The sequence below is a fragment of the Myotis myotis genome, unplaced genomic scaffold (assembly GCF_014108235.1).
Source record: "Myotis myotis isolate mMyoMyo1 unplaced genomic scaffold, mMyoMyo1.p scaffold_m19_p_1, whole genome shotgun sequence".
Classification (NCBI taxonomy): Eukaryota; Metazoa; Chordata; class Mammalia; order Chiroptera; family Vespertilionidae; genus Myotis; species Myotis myotis.
The window spans coordinates 114,362,560-114,383,030 of record NW_023416313.1 but is presented as its reverse complement, the minus strand read 5'-3'; the positions used below and the strand labels follow the sequence as shown (position 1 = coordinate 114,383,030).

General features: G+C 38.5%; 1 protein-coding gene across 5 annotated transcripts in view; it reads right to left on the bottom strand.

Moving 5' to 3' along the window:
* ARIH1 (ariadne RBR E3 ubiquitin protein ligase 1) overlaps positions 1 to 20,471 on the bottom strand; it is a 118,602-nt gene that overhangs the window by 64,611 nt on the left and 33,520 nt on the right. For 3 of the 5 annotated variants that reach the window (XM_036348292.1, XM_036348321.1, XM_036348329.1), the window contains one exon: positions 12,845 to 12,912. The exons of the other annotated variants lie outside the window; for them this stretch is intronic. In XM_036348292.1, the coding sequence (XP_036204185.1) occupies positions 12,845 to 12,912 (68 nt within the window). The remainder of the gene's footprint in view (positions 1 to 12,844; positions 12,913 to 20,471) is intronic. 5 annotated transcript variants of the gene reach the window in all.

The window sequence follows — 20,471 nt, the reverse complement described above, 5'->3', positions numbered from 1 at the left end:
TTTCAAAAGTCAGATAGTATAGCTTTAAAAAAAAAATATATATATATATATATACACACACACACACACACACACACACATATATATATATATATATTTTTAAATTACGTCAGAGAGGAAGGGGGAGAAAAAGATAGAAACATCAATGACTGAGAGAGAATCATTGATCGGCTGCCTCCTGCACGCCCCACACTGGGGATGGAGCATGCAACCTGGGCATGTGCCCTGACTGGGAATTGAACCGCGACCTTCTGGTTCATAGGTCAATGCTCAACCACTGAGCAATACCAACTGGGTGGTATAGCTAAGAGTATTAAGGGAACGGGGGGGGGGGGGGGGGGGCGCGCGCGCAAAGGAGGGAGAAAGGAATAGAGAGAGGCAAGAGCATTCTAATTGTTTTTAAAGTTCTCACTTTAATAGTGTACCAGTTGATTTTCTTGAGTTCCCTAGATAGATGATTACGTGGCATATATAAAACTTTTCCTCCTTTCTAATCTTTACACTACTTTTTTTTTTAATGGGCAAACTTCTAATGTTTCAACATTAGTATAATTTTGCTGTACATTCTTAGTTGATACCCTTTATTCAGATGAGAAATTACCTTTTTAGTTTACTAAAAGTTTTTTTTATAAATCATGGATAAATGCACAATATTATTAAAATGTATTATTGGCATTTATTATGATTACCTTTTAGTATCTCTTCATTGACACCTGTTAAGCTGTAAGTGCTCTACATGAGTTTCTTCCCCAATGGTGACCTGTTCTATTCCTAGGAGAAATCCTATTAGGCCATAAATTCACTCAATTCAATTAAGTAATATTTTATTTATGAATGCAACAGCTATGTTCATAATAAAAATGATTTTCTGACTCTAGTCTGGCACAGTGAAGAGACATGAGAGGTGTAGAATAAATGGAAGGTCCCTGGTGCCCCCCTGTCTCCACGAGGGGGCAGGGCAGGATCCACTTGCATTAAAAAAAAAAAAAAAAGAAAGATTTTCTTATGCTGTTGTCTTTGTTAAAAATTTGTAACCACAGCCCTAGCTTGTTTGGCTCAGTGGATAGAGCGATGAACCTGAGCAAAGGGTCCCAGGTTCGATTCCGATCAAGGGCACATGCCTGGGTTGCAAGCTCGGACCCAGTGGGGGGGGGGGGGGGGGGGGAAGACACGTGTTGGAGACAGCTGATCAGTGATTCTCTCTCATCGTTGATGTTTCTATCTCTTTCTCCCTCTTCCTTCCAATCCAGAATCAATAAAAATATATTAAAGAAAAAAATTTGTAACCACAGTTATTTTAATTTAACATCCTATATAAGGCTAATATGCAAATTGTTCCTTCGACTGGGAGTTTGACCAGGGGGCAGGGCTAGCCAACCGGACCCCACCAGTGCATGAATTTGTGCACTAGGCCTCTAGTGAATTAATGCACTACCTTTTTCTAGTTTGAAATAACTTTCAATAGGACTGGCAGTCCTCTGAAGTTTATTAGAAAGAACTTGTCCTTTAAAATCATCTAGTGCTTTTTGGAGGAGAAATATATACATTTTAGTATATTTATTACATTTCCCCATGATTATCTTTCTACTTTTTCTTGGGGATGGGGACAGTTTAGGTAATTTACATTTCTAATCTTTTAAATGTATTGATAAAAGTGATACACAGTATCACTCCATTGATAGCTCTTGACAGATCATCCAAACAGAAAATCAATAAAGAGCTATCAGCCTCGAGAAACCAAGATGGTGGCATAGGTAAACACCTGAAATTGCTGCCTCGCACAACCAATTCAAAAATATAACTAAGAGACAAAACGGACATCATCCAGAATCACAGGGAGGCTGGCTGAGTGGAAATTCTACAACTAGAAGGAAAGAGAAAAGCACACTGAGGTTCAGAGGAGGTGCGGAAGTAAAGTGCAGAGGTACGGAGGTGTGCGCGGAAAGGGCTGGCAACTGAAGACATGGTTGTCTTTTTCAATCGGGAGGGAGACACAAGCTCCTGACTGTCCTGACTCCAGTTATGGACGAGACTGGAGACCCAGACTCATACGGGAGAAACTAGACTGTCTGGCATCGGGCGGAACTCAAGGGCAGCTTTCTCTCAGAGGTGCTTGCAGCGATTACCTTGGGACACTGAAGCCCGGGGCCTCTTAGGGCAGGGCTGAGGAGCAGCATAGCTGTTTACTCCGCCCTGTTGATTCCCTGAGACCCTGCCCCACCCAAGCTGTGTGCAGAGGCTTTTGCATATGAATGACCTGGCCCTTTGCAATCTAAAATTACCTAACAAACTGCAGCTGGGTCAGAGAGACCCAGAACCTCCAAAAGAAGGCTCAAGGCCCCACAGCAGCTTGCACTCCTTCACAGCTGGGCCTTATCTGGGCACCCCCAAATCCCAAACAAAGAAGAGGAATCAGCAGACCTCTCCATAGCTCCTGCTGGGTAGCCTCAGGCAGAGGCTAAATTAGTACATCTTTAGAGATCCAAGTGCCAGTGTACCCAGTGGTCAGAGTGGGACCATCCAGGTTACAACTCCTCAGATCCATAAGGGACACACTCAGGGGTCAGACTCAGTGAGCACCAAAGCCCCACTGAAGCAAGTCTTCCTCAGAAGAGTGTCTTTAGCACAGAAGTTCTCCCACCGTAGACACAGCTGATTCTCACAGCCAATTGGCCTGGAGGTCAATTCCTCCCAGTGATACCAACTACAATCAAGGCTCAACTACAACAAGACTACGCACACAGCCCACAAAGGGGTGCACCAAGAGTGTCCACCTCAGGTAACTGGGGAGGATGAGCCATTGAGCCCTATGGACACCTAGCACAGAAAGTCACTCTATCAACACAGGGAAGCAACCAAAATGCGGAGACAAAGAAACAGGTCACAAATGACAGAAATGGAGGAATGCAAACTACTGGATATAGAGCTCAAAACCACACTTACAAGGTTTTCAAGAATTTTCTAGAAACCGCCGATAAATTTAGTAAGACCCTCAATAAGTCTAGTGAGACCCTCGTGGATATGGAAAAGGATCAACTAGAAATTAAGCATATACTGACTGAAATAAAGAATATTATACAGAGATCCAACAGCAGACTAGAGGATCAAAAGAATCAAGTCAAAGATTTGAAGTACGAAGAAGTAAAAAACACTCAACCAGAAAAACAAAGAGAAAAAAGAATCCAAAAATATGAAGATAATGTAAGGAGCCTCTGGGACAACCTCAAGCATACCAACATCCGAATTATCGGGGTGCCAGAAGAAGAGAGCAAAATATTGAAAACATATTTGAAGAAATAGTGACAGAAAACTTCCCCTACCTGGTGAAAGAAATAGACTTACAAGTCCAGGAAGCAAAGAGAACCCCAAACAAAAGGAATCCAAAGAGGACCACACCAAGACACATCATAATTAAAATGCCAAGAGCAGCCAAAACCGGTTTGGCTCAGTGGATGGAGCGTCAGCCTGCGGACTGAAAGGTCCCAGGTTCGATTCCGGTCAAGGGCATGTACCTGGGTTGCGGGCACATCCCCAGTGGGAGATGTGCAGGAGGCAGCTGATCGGTGTATCTCTCACATCGATGTTTCTAACTCTCTATCTCTCTCCCTTCCTCTCTGTAAAAAATCAATAAAATATATTTAAAAAAATAAAAAAATAAAAAATAAAAAAAATAAAATAAAATGCCAAGAGCAAAAGACAAAGAGAGAATCTTGAAAGCAGCAAGAGAAAAACGGTTAGTTACCTACAAGGGAGTACCCATAAGATTGTCAGCTGATTTCTCAACAGAAACTATGCAGGCCAGAAGGGAGTAGCAAGAAATATTCAAAGTGATGAACAGCAAGATCCTACAACCAATCATTCAGAATTGAAGGTCAGATAAAGAGCTTCACAGATAAGAAAAAGCTAAAGGAGTTCATCACCACCAAACCAGTATTATATGAAATGCTGAAAGGTATCCTTTAAGAAGAGGAAGAAAAAGAAAAAGGTAAAGATACAAATTATGAACAACAAATACATATCTATCAATAAGTGAATCTAAAAATCAAGTGAATAAATAATCTGATGAACAGAATAAACTGGTGAATATAACAGAATCAGGGGCATAGAAAGGGAGTGGACTGACAATTCTCGGGGGGAAAGGGTTGTGGGGGTGCGGGAAGAGACTGGACAAAAATTGTACACCTATGGATGAGGACAGTGGGGGGGGGGGAGTGAGGGCAGACAGAGGGTCGGGTGGGAACCGGGTAGAGGGGAGCTATGGGGGGGGGGGGGGTGAGGAAGAGGAACAACTGTAATAATCAGAACAGTAAAGATTTAAAAAAAATAAAAATAAAAAGAGTGAAGTCAGATGTCAAAAATAAAAGAATTATCAGCCTTAAATGATATATTAGACCAAATGGACAATAATTGAAATTTACAGAGCCTTTCATCCCAGAACATCAGATTAAGCATTCTTCTCCACTGCACATAGAACATTCTCAAAGACAGATCATACGTTGGGTCACAAAACTAGCCTCAACAAATTTAAGAAGATTGAAATCATAGCAAGCATATTCTCTTACCATAATGCTTTGAAATAAGACATAAATTGCATAAATAAAAAACAAGCCCCACAAATATTAAACAACATAGTACTAAAAAGTGACTGGGTTAAAGAAGAAATAAAAAGTGAATCTTATCAAAACTTCTGGGATGGCCCTAACTGGTTTGGCTCAGTAGTTAGAGCATCGGCCCGCAGACCAAAGGGTCTGGGTTCAATTCCTGATCAAGGGGATGTACCTGGGTTGCAGGTCCAATCCCAGCCGGGTTGGGGCATGTTCATGAAGTGACCAATTGATGTGACCCTCACATAGATGTCTCTCCCCCAACTTCCACTCTCTCTAAAAATCAATGGGAAAAATATCCTTTGGTGAGGATTAACAACAAAAATTTCTGGGTACAAGCCTATCTCCAGAAACAAGAAAAATCTTAAGTAAACAACCTAACATTACATCTTAAAGAACTAGAGCAATAACAAAAGCAGCCCAAAGTTAGCAAAAGAAAGGAAATAAAAATCAAAGCAGAATTGAGTGAAATACAGAACAAAAAGACTACCAAAAATCACTACAACAAAGAGCTGGTTCCTTGAAAAGATTAATAAGATTGAAAAATCCCTGGCTAGACTAAGGAAAAGAGAGAAAAGACTCAAATAAACACAATCAGAAATGAAAGAGAAGTTACCACAGACATCACAGAAATACTAAGGATCATACTAGAATAGTATGAAAGACTATAAGATACCAAATTCAATAACCTACAAGAAATGGATAAATTCCTAGAAATGTATAACCTTCCTTGACTGAACCACAAAGAACTGGAAAATCTAAATACACCAATCAACAGTGAGGAAATTGAAACAAACATGCTCAATGAATCTGTGGCTTAGAACCAGCAGAGACCAGCTAGATCCAACATGACAAGTAATTTCATATTACAGAAAACGCCAAGCTTCATGACATCCTCATAGTAATACATTAGTACACTAAATAAGCCACACTATGCCACCATAATCAGAAACCAAAAGCCTGTATATGGACACAAAATGGTTCATGGGGCTCTTCTGATATGTCTCCATAACCTTCCTCGAAAAATACTGAATGCCCTGCCCTTGATTAAATAAGCTTTAATAAAAGAAGTAAATCACAATAAGGAAAAGCTGCTCTGTCTGTGTAGTAGCCCACTTTTGTGGCTCACTGCTTCATTAATAAACTTACCTTCACTTTAAACTCTGAAAAACAAAAAAAACAAAAAAACAAAAAAAACCACACACAATAAAAACCCAAAACCTCAAAATAAAACCCCATGACCAGATGGCTTCATTAGTGAAATACACCAAACATTCAAGGAAGATTTGATAATCTATACTTCTCAAACTTTTCCAAAAATACTGAAGGAGGCAATACTTCCTAACACATTTTATGAAGCCAACATAACCCTGATACCAAAATCTGGCAAGCATTACACAAAAAAAAGAAAACTACAGATAAATATCTATGATTAACACAGATGCAAAAATCCTAAACAAAATACTAGCAGATCAAACACAACAAACATTAAAAAAAATAATACATAACCATCAAGTGGAATTCATACCAGGGACAGAATGATGGTTTAACATAAGCAAATTGATGTGCATAATACACCACATTAACAAAACAAAGGATAAAAACTATGATCTTATCAGTTGATGCAGAAAAAGCATTTCATAAGATACAATATCCACTTAAGATTAAAACACTCAATAAAATGGGTATAGAACAGCCGTGGGCAAACTAAGGCCCGCGGGCCGGATCCGGCCAGTTTGAAATGAATAAAACTAAAAAAAAAAAAGACCGTACCCTTTTATGTAATGATGTTTACTTTGAATTTATATTAGTTCACACAAACACTCCATCCATGCTTTTGTTCCGGCCCTCCAGTCCAGTTTAAGAACCCATTGTGGCCCTCGAGTCAAAAAGTTTGCCCACCCCTGGTATAGAAGAAAAATACCTCAATACAATAAAGGCATTAAATAACAAACACTCAGGTAATATTATACTGAATGGTGAAAAACTGAAAGCTTTTCCTTTAATATTAGGAACAAGACAAGGATATGCTCTCTTACCAGTCTTATTCAACACTAGAGGCCCGGTGCACAAAATTAGTGCACTGGGGGATGGGGAGGTGTTCTCACCCTGGCCTGTGCCTTCTCGCAGTCAGAGATCCCTCACTCCTTACTGCCCGCCTGCAGCAGAGGTGGGAGAGGCTCCTGCCACTGCTGCTGCACTCGCCAGCTGTGAGCCCAGCTTCTGGCTGGAGGGGCACTCCCCCTGTAGGAGCACACTGACCACCAGGGGGAAGCTCCTGCGTTGAGCGTCTTCCCCCTGGTGGTCAGTGGGTGTCAATCCGCTGTTTGGTCAATTTGCATATTAGAGTTTGATTATATAGGACTAGAGACCCGTTGCAGGAAGATTCCTGCAAGAATAGGGCTTCCTCGGGCCTATTCCTGCAAGAATAGGGCTTCCTGAGAGTGGAGTGAAGCGGAGAAGGGAGCAAAGCCCGCCGGCGGGCTTTGCTCCCTTCTCTGCTGCCTCGCTCTCTCCCTTCGCTGCTTTGCCCTTGGCTCCCTCCCGTCTCCGCCGCTTCACTCCCTCCCTTCTCCACTGCCTCGGCTCCCTCCCTTCCCCACCGCCTTGGTTCCCTCCCGTGTCCTCTGCTTCACCTCCCTCCTGTGTTTGCCACCTCACTCCCTCCCTTCTCTGCCACTTCGCTCTCTCCCGTGTCCACTGCTTCAGCTCCGCTCCCATCTCTGCTACCTCCGATCTGTTCCCTTCTCCACTGCTTGGCTACCTTATACACTGTATTCAGTCTTTCGCTAGGTGCCTGTGCATGCAAATTAACCACCATCTTTGTTGGGTTAATTTGCATACTCTTCTGATTGGCTGGTGGGTGTCGCGAAGGTATGGTCAATTAGCATAGTTGTCTTTTATTAGTGTAGATAGTTCTAGAAGTCCGAGCTAGAGCAATCAGGCAAGAGATAGAAATAAAAGGCAGCCAAATTAGAAAGGAATAAGTAGAAGTGTTACTTTTTTTAAATGTAGTTTATTCATTTTTTACAGAAAGGAAGGGAGAGGGACAGAGAGTTAGAAGCATCGATGATGAGAAAGAAACACGGATCAGCTGCCTCCTGCACACCCCCTACTGGGGATGTGCCTGCAACCAAGGTGCATGCCCCTGACCGGAATCGAACCCAGGACCCTTCAGTCTGCAGGCCGTGCTCAATCCACTGAGCCAAACTGGCTAGAGCAGCGGTTCTCAACCTGTGGGTCGTGACCCCTTTGGCGGTCCAACGACCCTTTCACAGGGGTTGCCTAACACCATCCTGCATATCAGATATTTACATTATGATTCATAACAGTAGCAACATTACAGTTATGAAGTAGCAACAAAAATAATTTTATGGTTGGGTCACAACATGAGGAACTGTATTTAAAGGGCAGGAAGGTTGAGAACCACTGGGCTAGAGCTAGAAGGGTTACTTTTTGCAGATGACATGATTCTGAATATAGAAAGCTCTAAAGACTCCACTAAAAAAACTATTACAAATAATAAACAAATACAGTAAAGTTGCAGGATGCAAAATCAGTGTACAAAAATCCACTTCTTTTCCTATATACTAACAATGAAACTTAAGAAATAGAAATGAAAAAAACAAAAACCCAAACCAATTTCTTTTGCAATTGCTACCAAAGGAATAAAATACCTGGGAATAAACTTAGCAAAGGACATAAAGGACCTATATACAGAAAACTACAAAGAACTATTATCCAAGATTGAAGAAGACACAATTAAATGGAAAGACATTCTGTGTTCATGGACTGGAAGAATCAACATAGCTAAAATGGCCATACTACCTGAAGCAATATACAGATTTAATGCAATCTCCATCAAAATCTCAATGTCATATCTTAAAAACAGATTTATATGGAACCACAAAAGACTGCAAATAGTCAAAGCAATCCTGAGAAAAAAGAATGAAGCCAGAAGTATCAAGCTACCAGACTTCAAATTATACTATAGAGTTACGATAATCAAAACAGCATGGTACTGACAGAAAAACAGACACAAAGATGAATGGAAAAGAACTAAGCCCAGATATAAAAAAGTAATTTTTGAGGAAGGAGCCAAAAACATACAATGGAGAAAAGAAAGCCTCTTCAATAAATGGTGCTGGGAAAACTGGAAAGCCACATGCAATTAATGAAACTAGACTACAGTTTGTCCCTATGGGCAAAAATTATTTCAAAATAGATCAAAGACCTAAATATCAGATCTGAAACAATAAATTGCATAGAAAATAATACAAGCACTAAATTTATGGACCTTGGTTATAGAGAACATTTTATGAATTTGACTCCAAATACAAGGGAAGTAAAGGCAAAAATAAGTGAATGGGACTATATCAAACTAAAAAGCTTCTATACAAGCCAAAGAAACCAACCAAATAGGAGATATTTTCAAACAACAGCTCCAATAAGGGGTTAATATCCAAATATATAAAGAATCATACAACTCAACACCAAACAATCCAATTAAAAAATGGGCAGAGGATCTGAACAGACACTTCTCCCAAGAAGACATACAGAAAGATCCCAGTATGTCGGTGGAGTAAGTGGAAGCTCACAGGCATGCTCCCTAGGACCAAACTGGAATTACAACTAAAATACAGAAAACCATCCTGAATAATCAACTGAAGACTAGCTAGAGAGAACTGATAACCAAGGACGGAAAGTGAAGACCACACAGAGACTGAATCAGGAGTCTTCCCTCTGTCTCTTAATAAATTCGATATCATAATTAAAAAATTAAAAAGATGACATACAAATGACCAACAGATTTATTAAAATGTTCAATTTCACTAGCTATTAGAGAAATACAAATCAAAACTACAATGAGAAACCACCTCACACCTGTTAGAATGGTTATTATCAATAAGACAGGTAAGAACAAGCGTTGGAGATTGTGGAGAAAAAGGAACTCTCATTCACTGCTCATGGGAATGTAAACTGGCACAGCCACTATGGGAAGCAGTATGGTGGTTCCTCAAAATATTAAGAACAGAGTTACCATATAACTAGCTATCCCTCTTCTGGATACCAACCCGAAAAACTCAAAAACATTTATTCACAAAGATATATGCACCTTTATGTTCATTGCAGCATTATTCTCAGTGGTAAAGACATGGAAATAACTGACATGTCCCTCAATAGAGGATAGGATAAACAAGATTTTTATATGTATATATGTAATGGAATACTACTCAGTCATAAGAAAAAATGCAATACTGTCATTTGCAACAACATGAATGGACCTTAAGAATATTATGCTAAGCAAAATAAGTCAGTCAGATAATGCCAAGAACCATATGATTTCACTCATATGTAGGATATGAAACTCACAGAGATAAACAACAGTATGGTGGTTACCAGAGGAAAAGGGATAGGGGCATAGTGAAGAGTAAAGGGGGCCAAATATGGTGACAGAAGATGATTTGATTTTGGGTGGTAGGCACACAATACAATATACACATCATGTATCATAGAAATGTACACTTGAAACCTACATATTAACCAATGTTGTCCTAATAAATTTAAAAAAGAAAAAATTAGGAGACTTGGAAATGAGATCCAGAAGTTTCAACATGTGAATAACAGGAATTCCTGAAAGCATTAAGAGAATGGAGAGAAGGTATTATTGAAGAAAGAACGACTAAGAATTTCCCCAAATCAAAAACATGAGTATGAAGAATTTAAGGGCCAAAAGGGTATGTTTTCAAAACTCACCCTCAAATCTCAAAATATTTCTCTTTAGAGTACATGAATAGTTTTCACATATGAAACTTGATTTAAATGACTAAAGGATATATTCTAGAGTATGAAAGGTAAATTTGGAGAAAACAGTGGACTGCAATAAACAAATTAGAAAAGAAGTTAAACATATTGAGTAAAAATACTTAACATCAAATGGAAATTTCAAATATCAATGTATCAAGCTGAGAGGAAAAAAGGAAAGGATAGAGAAGAAAAGTATGCTACAATTTTTATCTTGTGCAAGGCATGGATATAAATACTGTAATTAAATATTGTTACAAACTTAATGGGCTTGGGGGATTTTTTGTTAATCTTCACCAGACGATATTTTTTTCCACTGATTTTTAGACAGAGTGGAAGGGAGGGAGAGGGTATTGGATGGGGGAAAGGGATGGGGGAGGGTTTAGGAGATGGGCAGGGGGAAGGAGGAGGGTGGAGGGGGAGAGGAAGCAGGAACACTAGCTAGAAAGATCAGCAGAGAGAGATTAATTCTTTGCTTCTCGCACATGTCCTGGGGTCAGGGATCTAACGGGTGACCCTAGCAGTGGAGGGAACAATGCTCTAACCACTGAACCACACCAACCAGGGCCATACTTATAGTTTTAAGTATGCATATACAAATTTTAAGGATGGCTACTAAAAATAAAATATATAACTTTTAAAATTATTGGGGGCAGGGGGAGAGAGTGAAAACTTAATTAAGGCAACAAAATAACCAAAGACATGGTAAATATAAAGCACAACTTACTAAGGCAGTAGTAATCATAAAAATAAAATGTGACAGTGGTAATATTAGACAGCATAGGATATAATGTGAAACTCATTAAATGAGACAAAAATAGTACATATTGATTTTAAAAACACTAATTTGGAAAAATGGATTAATAACAAACTGTAAATAAATCTAGTTCACTAAAAGCGTATCAGATATAAACAAGAAAACTCCTTTTCCTAATAAAGGTGCCATAAAACAAGACTGAAAATAAATGTTACTAATTTAAGAAATATCACTGACTTCAAAAAAGATGGTGAGATGCATGGGGGGACAAAAACAAACAAAAAAATAACAACATAAAACTAGTCAAGGAGCATTTCATTTATGAATCATGGGAAAGATGTATACTTTGTGTTTAAGAACATAAGCTTAGGAATCCAACAAACCTGAGTCTGAGTGGTAACTCCTTGTGTTACAAAACTGAGGTAAATGTATTATTAAACTCTAAGTCTTAGTTTCTGCATCAATTAAATTTAGTAATTTCTTAGCCCCATAAGGCTATCAAGATGATAAAATGAAATAATGTCTGGCACAGGGGGTTTAATAATTGACAGGTATTAGTGTCACTATTAACCCTTTGAGTGCCAACCAATATCCTAGGAACTGTGCTAAAATTGCCAAGGCATTTTTGCTGATTTTACAGCAGTTTAGGAAAAAAATTATGAATCGCAAGTAAATGAAGTTACATATTCAAAAACTTAAGGAAACCTTTACTACATTGACATATTTAGCAATATCATCATCACTAATAAAAGCATACTTAGAACTGGACGCCATTTCGAAGCTTTGATAGCGCTCCCGGCACTTTTGGTGAAAGACAGGAGGAGCGTGATCGCGCTCCCCCGCACTCAAGGCATTAAATTGTAGTTGGGTACAAGGTGTGAGAAATCATGTAATACTCTTGGTATTAACTAATATGTTTTACAAAGTGCTTTCAATTTTCAAATCAAAGGGGAAATATTTTTATTTACTTTTCACAATATCTGGGTTCTCAGTTCCCAATAACTAGTTGTAATTTTTTATTAAAATTAGGATTGCTAATTTTAGACTGAGAATAAAGGCTGAGAGAATGGAGGCTTTTAACCCTACTCCACCTTAAGTGTTCCAAATTTCCAATCTAAAGAAGAGGAAAAGATTAAGAATGGCATCAGTATTAGAGCTAGAAACATTTTCTGAGAGAAAATAATTTTAAATCTCCTATGGAATATAATCTTGCACTGAAACCAGAAAATCAGTTCAATTAGCCATTTTGGTGGCCAGGATACCAAAAGCAACTTCTTTATTTCCTTTTTACTGAATAAATGTCATTAATATGCCTAACATGGATTTAAAGGTTTATGGGCAAGAAATTTTTTAAGTAATTTAAAGATCTTATGCATTTTTGAAAACCTACTTTTAGTTCTCGGTACTCAAAAGGAAATATATGTACATGATACTGAAGCAGAGCCCCCCATTCACCTCCAAAATAAAATACGAAACATTCATCCCGAGTTCCCTTAAACACTAAATTTATTGCAAAATTGTGGATTAAGAATATAAGAGATTAAACCAGATACTGCTTGCATTTTGGTTTGTTCACACACTGGTATATAAATCAACTCCTTACTTGCTTCTTGTAAATTCTGTTCAATAGGTTTTCTGTGTTACTTTTAAGTTCAAAGCTGACATGATAGTTCCTTACCTTTCCATTAGCTTCTCTTTATCCCAATTGAAGTGGCTAAGGAGTATTCTTGTGATAGTTGCTGGATTCTAAAGGGGGAAAAAAAGTCATTTTCAGGTAATAGCACTTCATTAACATTTAGTGAATTTTTAGATTGAATTTATAACACTCCACCCAAATTTCCTTTCCTACGATATTTTTTATCCCCTTAAAAAATGATCAAGACTATTTAAAAATAGTAAGCCACACCAATGAGGCAGGTTTCTATAGGATTCTAAAGCAGAAGTCAAAATAAGCCAAAAAGGAATTAAGTGAAAAATTACTGTATTAAATCAAGCACTAATGAAAATGAACTTTTGCAATTAAGAGTTAACATCTGCCACATCAGCACACTATTAATCAATAAAACTTCTAACACCTTATGTATTGAATAGTTCAAATGATTATAAACCATTTTAAATCAGAAGGTCCTTCAAAGACATTTAATGAAAAAAAAAAAGAAAAAATCTGTACTGTGTAATAATTTATAGAGTATAAAATAGGTTGGTATTTCATTTCCAGAAGAAAAGGCTAATGCCATGAAACAAAAACTTTACTGTCCTATCACAATGCTGTTACAAATTTTTCCATTTCCCATGAAACTAGTGAGCTTACTACCTGGGTACAGAATTTTGACTAGTCCATAGGTAGCCCGAGGCTCAATCCACTGAGCCAAACGAACCAGGGCTTTCCATTAATTTTTAGAGAGAGTGGAAGAGAGGAAGGGAGAGAGAGAGAAAGAAGGTGAGAGAGAGAGAGAGAGAGAGAGAGAGAGAGAGAGAGAGAGAGAGAGAGAGAGAGAGAAACATCGATGTGAGAGACACATCATTAATTGGTTACCCCTTGCACACACCCCCTATCGGGTCCCGGGATCTAACATTCAACCCAGGTACATGCTCTTGACCAAGAATCCAACCCACAACCCTCCCTTCCATGTGCAGGACAGCGTTCTAACCACTGAGAGACACCAACTTTTTCTTAGAAATGTGACAACCTGACTTCTCGATCCTGGCCAAGATGGCAGAGGGCAATAAGCTCACTTTAGTGTCCCTTTCTTCCACTGATTATAATGAAAAACTCTGGACAAAATACATCTAACAAAGTACTCTGAAAACGAAATAACAGCAAGCAGACTGGAGAGGGAAGTAAGTGAAGAACAACTAATAAGGTAGTGGTAAGTATCCTGTTTTGTTTTGCTTTCCCATTTACTTCTTGGCTTTGACCCAAGGGTGGGCCAAACAGGGAAACTGTAACAGGCATGATCAGTAAAAATTCAGAGAAATGTGTGTGTGTGTATTTGTGTGTGTGTGTGTGTCCAGAAGACAAGGGCAAAAGGCTCCTGGAGAATGTGGGGAAAATACCTTTTTCCTTTCTCTTGTCCCGTCCCCCCTCACAGCCCCCCATACTGAAGCCAGACCGGCCATCAAACTACCCAGCTGCAGAGAGAGCATTGAAAACCAAAAGAGAAAACACTGCTCTGAATAAAGGAATCAGGAAGAGGGTCCCTGTTGTGAAGAGTGTAGAGCAGGGGTCCTCAAACTTTTTAAACAGGGGGCCAGTTCACTGTCCCTCAGACCGTTGGAGGGCCGGACTATAGTTTTAAAAAAAAACTATGAACAAATTCCTATGCACACTGCACATATCTTATTTTGAAGTAAGAAAACAAAACGGGAACAAATACAATATTTGCATTTGCATGTGGCCCGGGGGCCGTAGTTTGGGGACCCCTGGTGTAGAGGCATCCATTCTTTTCTTTTTTTTTTCTCTTCCTACTTCACCCCAAGATATGACAGGCAGGAAACTAAAACGGAGAGAATCCCTTGTTTCTGGCTCTAGGAATAAAGAAAAGGGCCCCTGGAGCCAGAGAGTTCAGGGAAAATCACAGAGAGAGATGGAGAAGTAGATCTCCAATTCTGTATGTGAACCAAGTTCTGGGCCTAACTATAGCTGCACATGTGTCAAAACCAGCCAAAGAAGTACAAGAGAGGCTTTCAGAACAGAACTATTACATGAATCACTGCCTAAGTCCTAAACAAACTAAACAGGAATGGAAGGGGCAAATTCAACATAGCAAAGGCTTTGAAATGGAACAGATAATGGAACCACTGCCTACTTAAAGCGAGAAAGAACTTGAACTTATAATCTCACTGGGTTGGCTTGTTTACTAAAAGAAATTTAAAAATCCTCACCATTCTCAAAAGGATTTTAACAGGACAGAGAATCTTACAACATAATATTCAAAATGTCCAAGACAGAATCCCAAATTATCAGACATAGCAAGAACAACTAAAAATCTGATTAAGGGAGATGACAATATATGCTAACCCCTAGATGACCCAACTGTTAGAATTATCAAAGCTCCTAAAAGCAGCTATTAATATTAGGTAAGGGTGAAAACCTTAAAATTAATTTTAAAAATTCTTAGGAAAGAAAAAAATTCTAGCCCTAGTCGGTTTGGCTCAATGGATAGAGCCCTTCCACGCCAGAAGCTCACATTCCGATCACTGGCCAGGCCTAGGGACTGCACCCGTGCACAAATTTTGCGAACTGGGCCTCTAGAGTGTGTGTGTGTGTGTGTGTGTGTGTGTGTGTGTGTGTGAGAGAGAGAGAGAGAGAGAGAGAGAGAGAGAGAGAGAGAGAGATGTATTTATTGATTTCAGAGAAGAAGGTAGAGGGAGAAACATCAATAATCAGAGAGAATCATTGATTGGCTGCTTTCTGCACAGCCCCTACTGGAGATTGAGCCCACAACCTGGGCATGCGCCCTGACGAAAATGGAACCATGACATCCTGGTTCCTAGGTCCATGCTCAGCCACTGAGCTGGACTCGGCTGGAATATATATATTTAAAATGTATCTTGAAATCTAACAAGAAGAAAACAACTCAATTTAAAAAATAAGCAAATGATTTAAAAAGATACTTAACAAAAGAAAATCTATGCAGAGGCATAAATAAAAATGAAAACATGCTAATGTCATTAGTTACTCAAGACACAAAATTGAAACAATAATGGTACCATTACATGCCTATTAGAATGTGTGTTGGGGGTGGGGGTGGGGAACAATCTGACCATCCCAAGTGCTACAGAATATGTGGTGTGACTGGAACTCTCTCATATACTACTAGTGACAATGCAAGAGTACAGCCAATAAGAAAAAGTTTAGCAGTTTCTTACAGTTAAACATATACTTAATACTATTCCAATATCTCACTGCTACTGACCCAAGTGAAATGAAAACTTATTTTCATCCAATCACCTATAAGAGATTAACAGCTTTATTTGTACTTGACAAAAATCAGAAACAAAACTGTGGTACATATCCCCACAATGGAATACTACTCAGCAACAAAAAGAACTATCCTATACAATGAAAGCCTAATATGCAAAATTGTCCCCTTGACTGGGAGTTTGACCAGGGGACGGGGCCAGCCAGCCAACCACAGGAAGGGAGGCCCCCGCCAGCTGCAGGCAACCGCCTGGGGAAGGGAGGCCGCAGCCAGCTGCTGCTAGGGACCCTAGCACAAATTTCATGCACTGGGCCTCTAGTCTATATATACAGCAAGAATAATCTCAAATGCAAATTTCCAGTGAAAGCAGCCAGATATAAAAGGCTACATATTGTATGATTCCATTTATGTGACATGGTGAAAAAGGCAAACTATAGGAATGGTGTACATATGTCTGGTTTCCAGGGATTAAGGGTGGGGGATGCTTTAAGCAAACCAAGTAGAAAGAGGGAATTATATAGGAGGTGATGATGGAACTGTTCTGATTGTGATGGTGGTGGTTATACAACTCTAGGCATTTGTCAAAATTCATGGAAGTTTAGATCCAAAAGTATAAATTTTATATTGAATATAAATTAAAATATAAATTTAAAATACTAAATTATAAAAGTAATCCAACCTGCACTGCAGTACCTATAATAGAGTTCTGTTAAAAGTACAATGAACATAGATGTGAGGTTATTTAGTGCCAGACACTTTACATATATTTAATGTAATCCTCACATCAATACTTAATGCAAGGTAGCCACTAGTTACATTTTACAGATGAGGTTAGAGAGGTTAAGAGATTTGACCCAAGATAAAATAGGTCAATAGAAATTGAATATTAGAGGCAGTTCATCAAAATATGTGCTGCCCCACCACCCTCAAAGATTCTGATTTAATTAAACTAGTTTGGGGGACCAGTGAAAGGAGAGAAATCTACCTATGTGTGCTACAAAAATTCATAGTTAGTTTAGTGAAAAGCCAATTCAAGCTCTTGGTTGAAAAATAAACCTCTTCATCTTGTTTTTATTGATATTCCTCATTTTTTTAAAGCTATAAACAATCCAAACAATAAGTTAATGGGCAAAATAATAACTATAATTAGAAAACTAATACTGGCAACTGTACCTTTAATTTTTAGGACAATAAAGCTATAATCTCAAATCTTCTCTATTTATAAGCTCTAAAATAATGGTTCCCCATTCTAGCTACATATTAGAATCTCTTGTTGTTTAGGGTGGGACACAGGTATCTGTATTTTTTACCCAAAGTTTTTGCCTAAAGTTCCCCAAATAATAGGCATATGCAGCGGGAAATAGGAACTACTATTCTTTGTTTCCCCATTAAGGGGGCTCTGAAAAGTAAAGTATATATGTGAAATTCCATATGAATATAGAAGTATAATATTTTAGTAATTTGAAGAATATTACATTCTAGGGCTACAGAAACGGTGTCAGCATATAAAGTTGATTCTGCATTTTTTTAAAAAATGGGTCTGATTATGCCAAATGTCCCAGCTGAGGTTTTAATATTAACGGACTATCATTCTCTAATCCTTTGATCAAGTATTTCTTAACTTTGGTAGCATATTAGAATCATCTGATGAGCTTTTAAAAAACTGATATGCAGAACACACTCCAAGCCATATCAGAATATGGGGGAGGGGGATTTCTTTTCTTTTAATCTTTACTGTTGAAAGTATTACATAGGTCCTCCTTGTCCCCCCATTAACCTCTTCCAGCCCGCTCTGGTCCTCCCAAGCCCTCCAGTCCGTCATCACCCCATTGTCTATGTCCACGGGTTATACACATATGCATACAAGTTCACTGGTTGATCTCTTCCCACCTACCCTCCTCTGCCTTCCCTCTGAGGTTCAACAATCTGTTCATGCTTCTATAACTCTGGGTCTATTTTTGACCATCAGTTTATTTGGTTCATTAGATTTCACATATGAGTGAGATCATGTGATACTTATCTTTCTCTGACTGGCTTATTTTGCTCAGGTCCATCCATGCTGTTGCAAATGGTAAGAGTTCTTTCTTTTTTTATTGCTGTAGAGTATTCCATTGTGTAAATGTACCATGGCTTTTTTACCACTCATCTGCTGATGGCACTTAGGCTATTTCCAAGTCTTAGCTATTGTAAATTGCACTATGGACATAGGGGTGCATATACTCTTTCTGATTGAGTGTTTCAGGTTTCTTAGGATATATTCCTAGAATTGGGATGACTGGGTCAAATGGGAGTCCCATTTTAAATTTCTTGAGGAAATTCCATACTTTCCACAGTGGCTATACAAGTCTGCTTTCCCAACAGCAGTGTACTAGGGTTCTTTTTCTCCACAACCTCGCCAACACTTGTCATTGGTTGATTTGTTGATGATAACCATTCTGACAAGTGTGAGGTGATATCTCGTCATTTTGATTTGCATCTCTCAGATGATGTGATTTTGAGCATTTTTTCATATGTGTCTTGGCTTTCTGTATGTCCACTTTGGATAAGTATCTATTTAGGTCCTTTGACCATTTTTTAATTGGATTGTTTGTCTTCCTTTGTTAAGTTGTATGAGTTCCCTATATATTTTGGAGATTAATCCCCTATCAGATGTATCGTTGGCAAATATGTTCTCCCATGTGGTGGGATCTCTTGTTATTTTGATGATCATTTCTTTTGCCATGCAGAAGCTTTTTATTCTCATGTCCCACTTTTTTAAAAAATATATTTTATTGATTTTTTACAGAGAGGAAGGGAGAGGGATAGAGAGAAACGTTGATGAAAGAGAAACATCGATCAGTTGCCTCCTGTACACTCCCTACTGGGAATGTGCCTGCAACCAAGGTACATGCCCTTGACCGGAATCGAACCTGGGACTCTTGAGTCCGCAGGCCGACGCTCTATCCGCTGAGCCAAACTGGTCAGGGCTCATGTAGTCCCATTTGTTTATTTTCTCCTTAATTTCCATTGTCTTAGGAGATGTATCAGTAAACATATTGCTACAAGAGATGTCTGAGATTTTGGTGGCTATGGTTTCTTCCAGGACTTTTATTTCACATCTTACATTTAAGTCTTTTATCCATTTTGAGTTATTCTTGTGTATGGTATAAGTTGGTGGTCGGTCTAGTTTCATTTTTTTGCACGTACCTGTCCAATTTTCCCAACACCATTTATTGAAGAGACTATCTCTGCTCCAATGTATGCTCTTGCCTCCTTTGTCAAATATTAATTGAACATAGTGGCTTAAGTCGATTTCTGGGTTCTCTGTTCTGTTCCATTGATCTATATGCCTGTTTTTGTGCCAGTACCAGGCTCTTTTGAGTACAGTGGCTTTGTAGTATAACTAGATTTTTGGTATTGTGATTCCTCCAACTTTGTTCTTCTTTCTCAAGCTTCCTGCAGCTATTTGGGGTCTTTTTTGGTTCCATATAAATTTTTGGAGTGTTTGTTTAGGTCTGTGAAATATGCCATTGGTATTTTAATAGGGATTGCATTGAATCTACAGATTGCTTTGGGTAGTATGGGCACTTTAATTTAGATGTTGATTCTACCAATCCATGAACATGCTATATTCTTCCACTTGTTTATATCCTTGGGGAGGGGGATTTTTTTTTAACCCCAATTAACATACATAGAAAGGCCTCCAAAGCCTAGTTTTTTATTCATCTCAGAATTCGATCTGAAATAGAATTAAATAAGTTATAGACTCCATCTAAAATCTCAGTTTGAATGGACTCATGTTTTTACATTATGTTTCTATCTAGCTTAATCTCTAAGCTCTGTAAGAGTTGCTGATGGCCCAAAATTTGTAGACTATTGTTTTGGAATGCCTTTTTAAACAGTAATAAAAACTCAAAGCCATAAAGTATAAAACTTCTGCCTAGAAACAATAAAAGGTAAATAAACACAATGTCTATAAAAGACAACCCAACAAAAATGAACAGTTTATGAATTCACACAATACAACTGGCTACACATTTGGTAAAAACTTTTGTGAGAGATTTGGCATAACTGACCAAAACTTAAAATGCACATGACCTCAAACCCAGAGATTCCACTTCTAGGAAGCTACTCAACAGAAATATGTGCAAATGTAGGAGGGTACAAATAAGAAATTTAACATGCAAATTATTTGGAAACCCAATAAAGCAAGAATAACCTACATTTCCCCAAGAGACTGCCTATAAATTACGTTGTACTTATACTTAGTATATACAAGCACACCACTTTATTAAGCTTTACAGACACTGCATTTTTTTTTTTTTTTACAAATTGAAGGCTTGTGGCAAGCCTGAGTTAAGCAAACCTATTGGTGCAATTTTTCCAGCAGCATTTATTCGT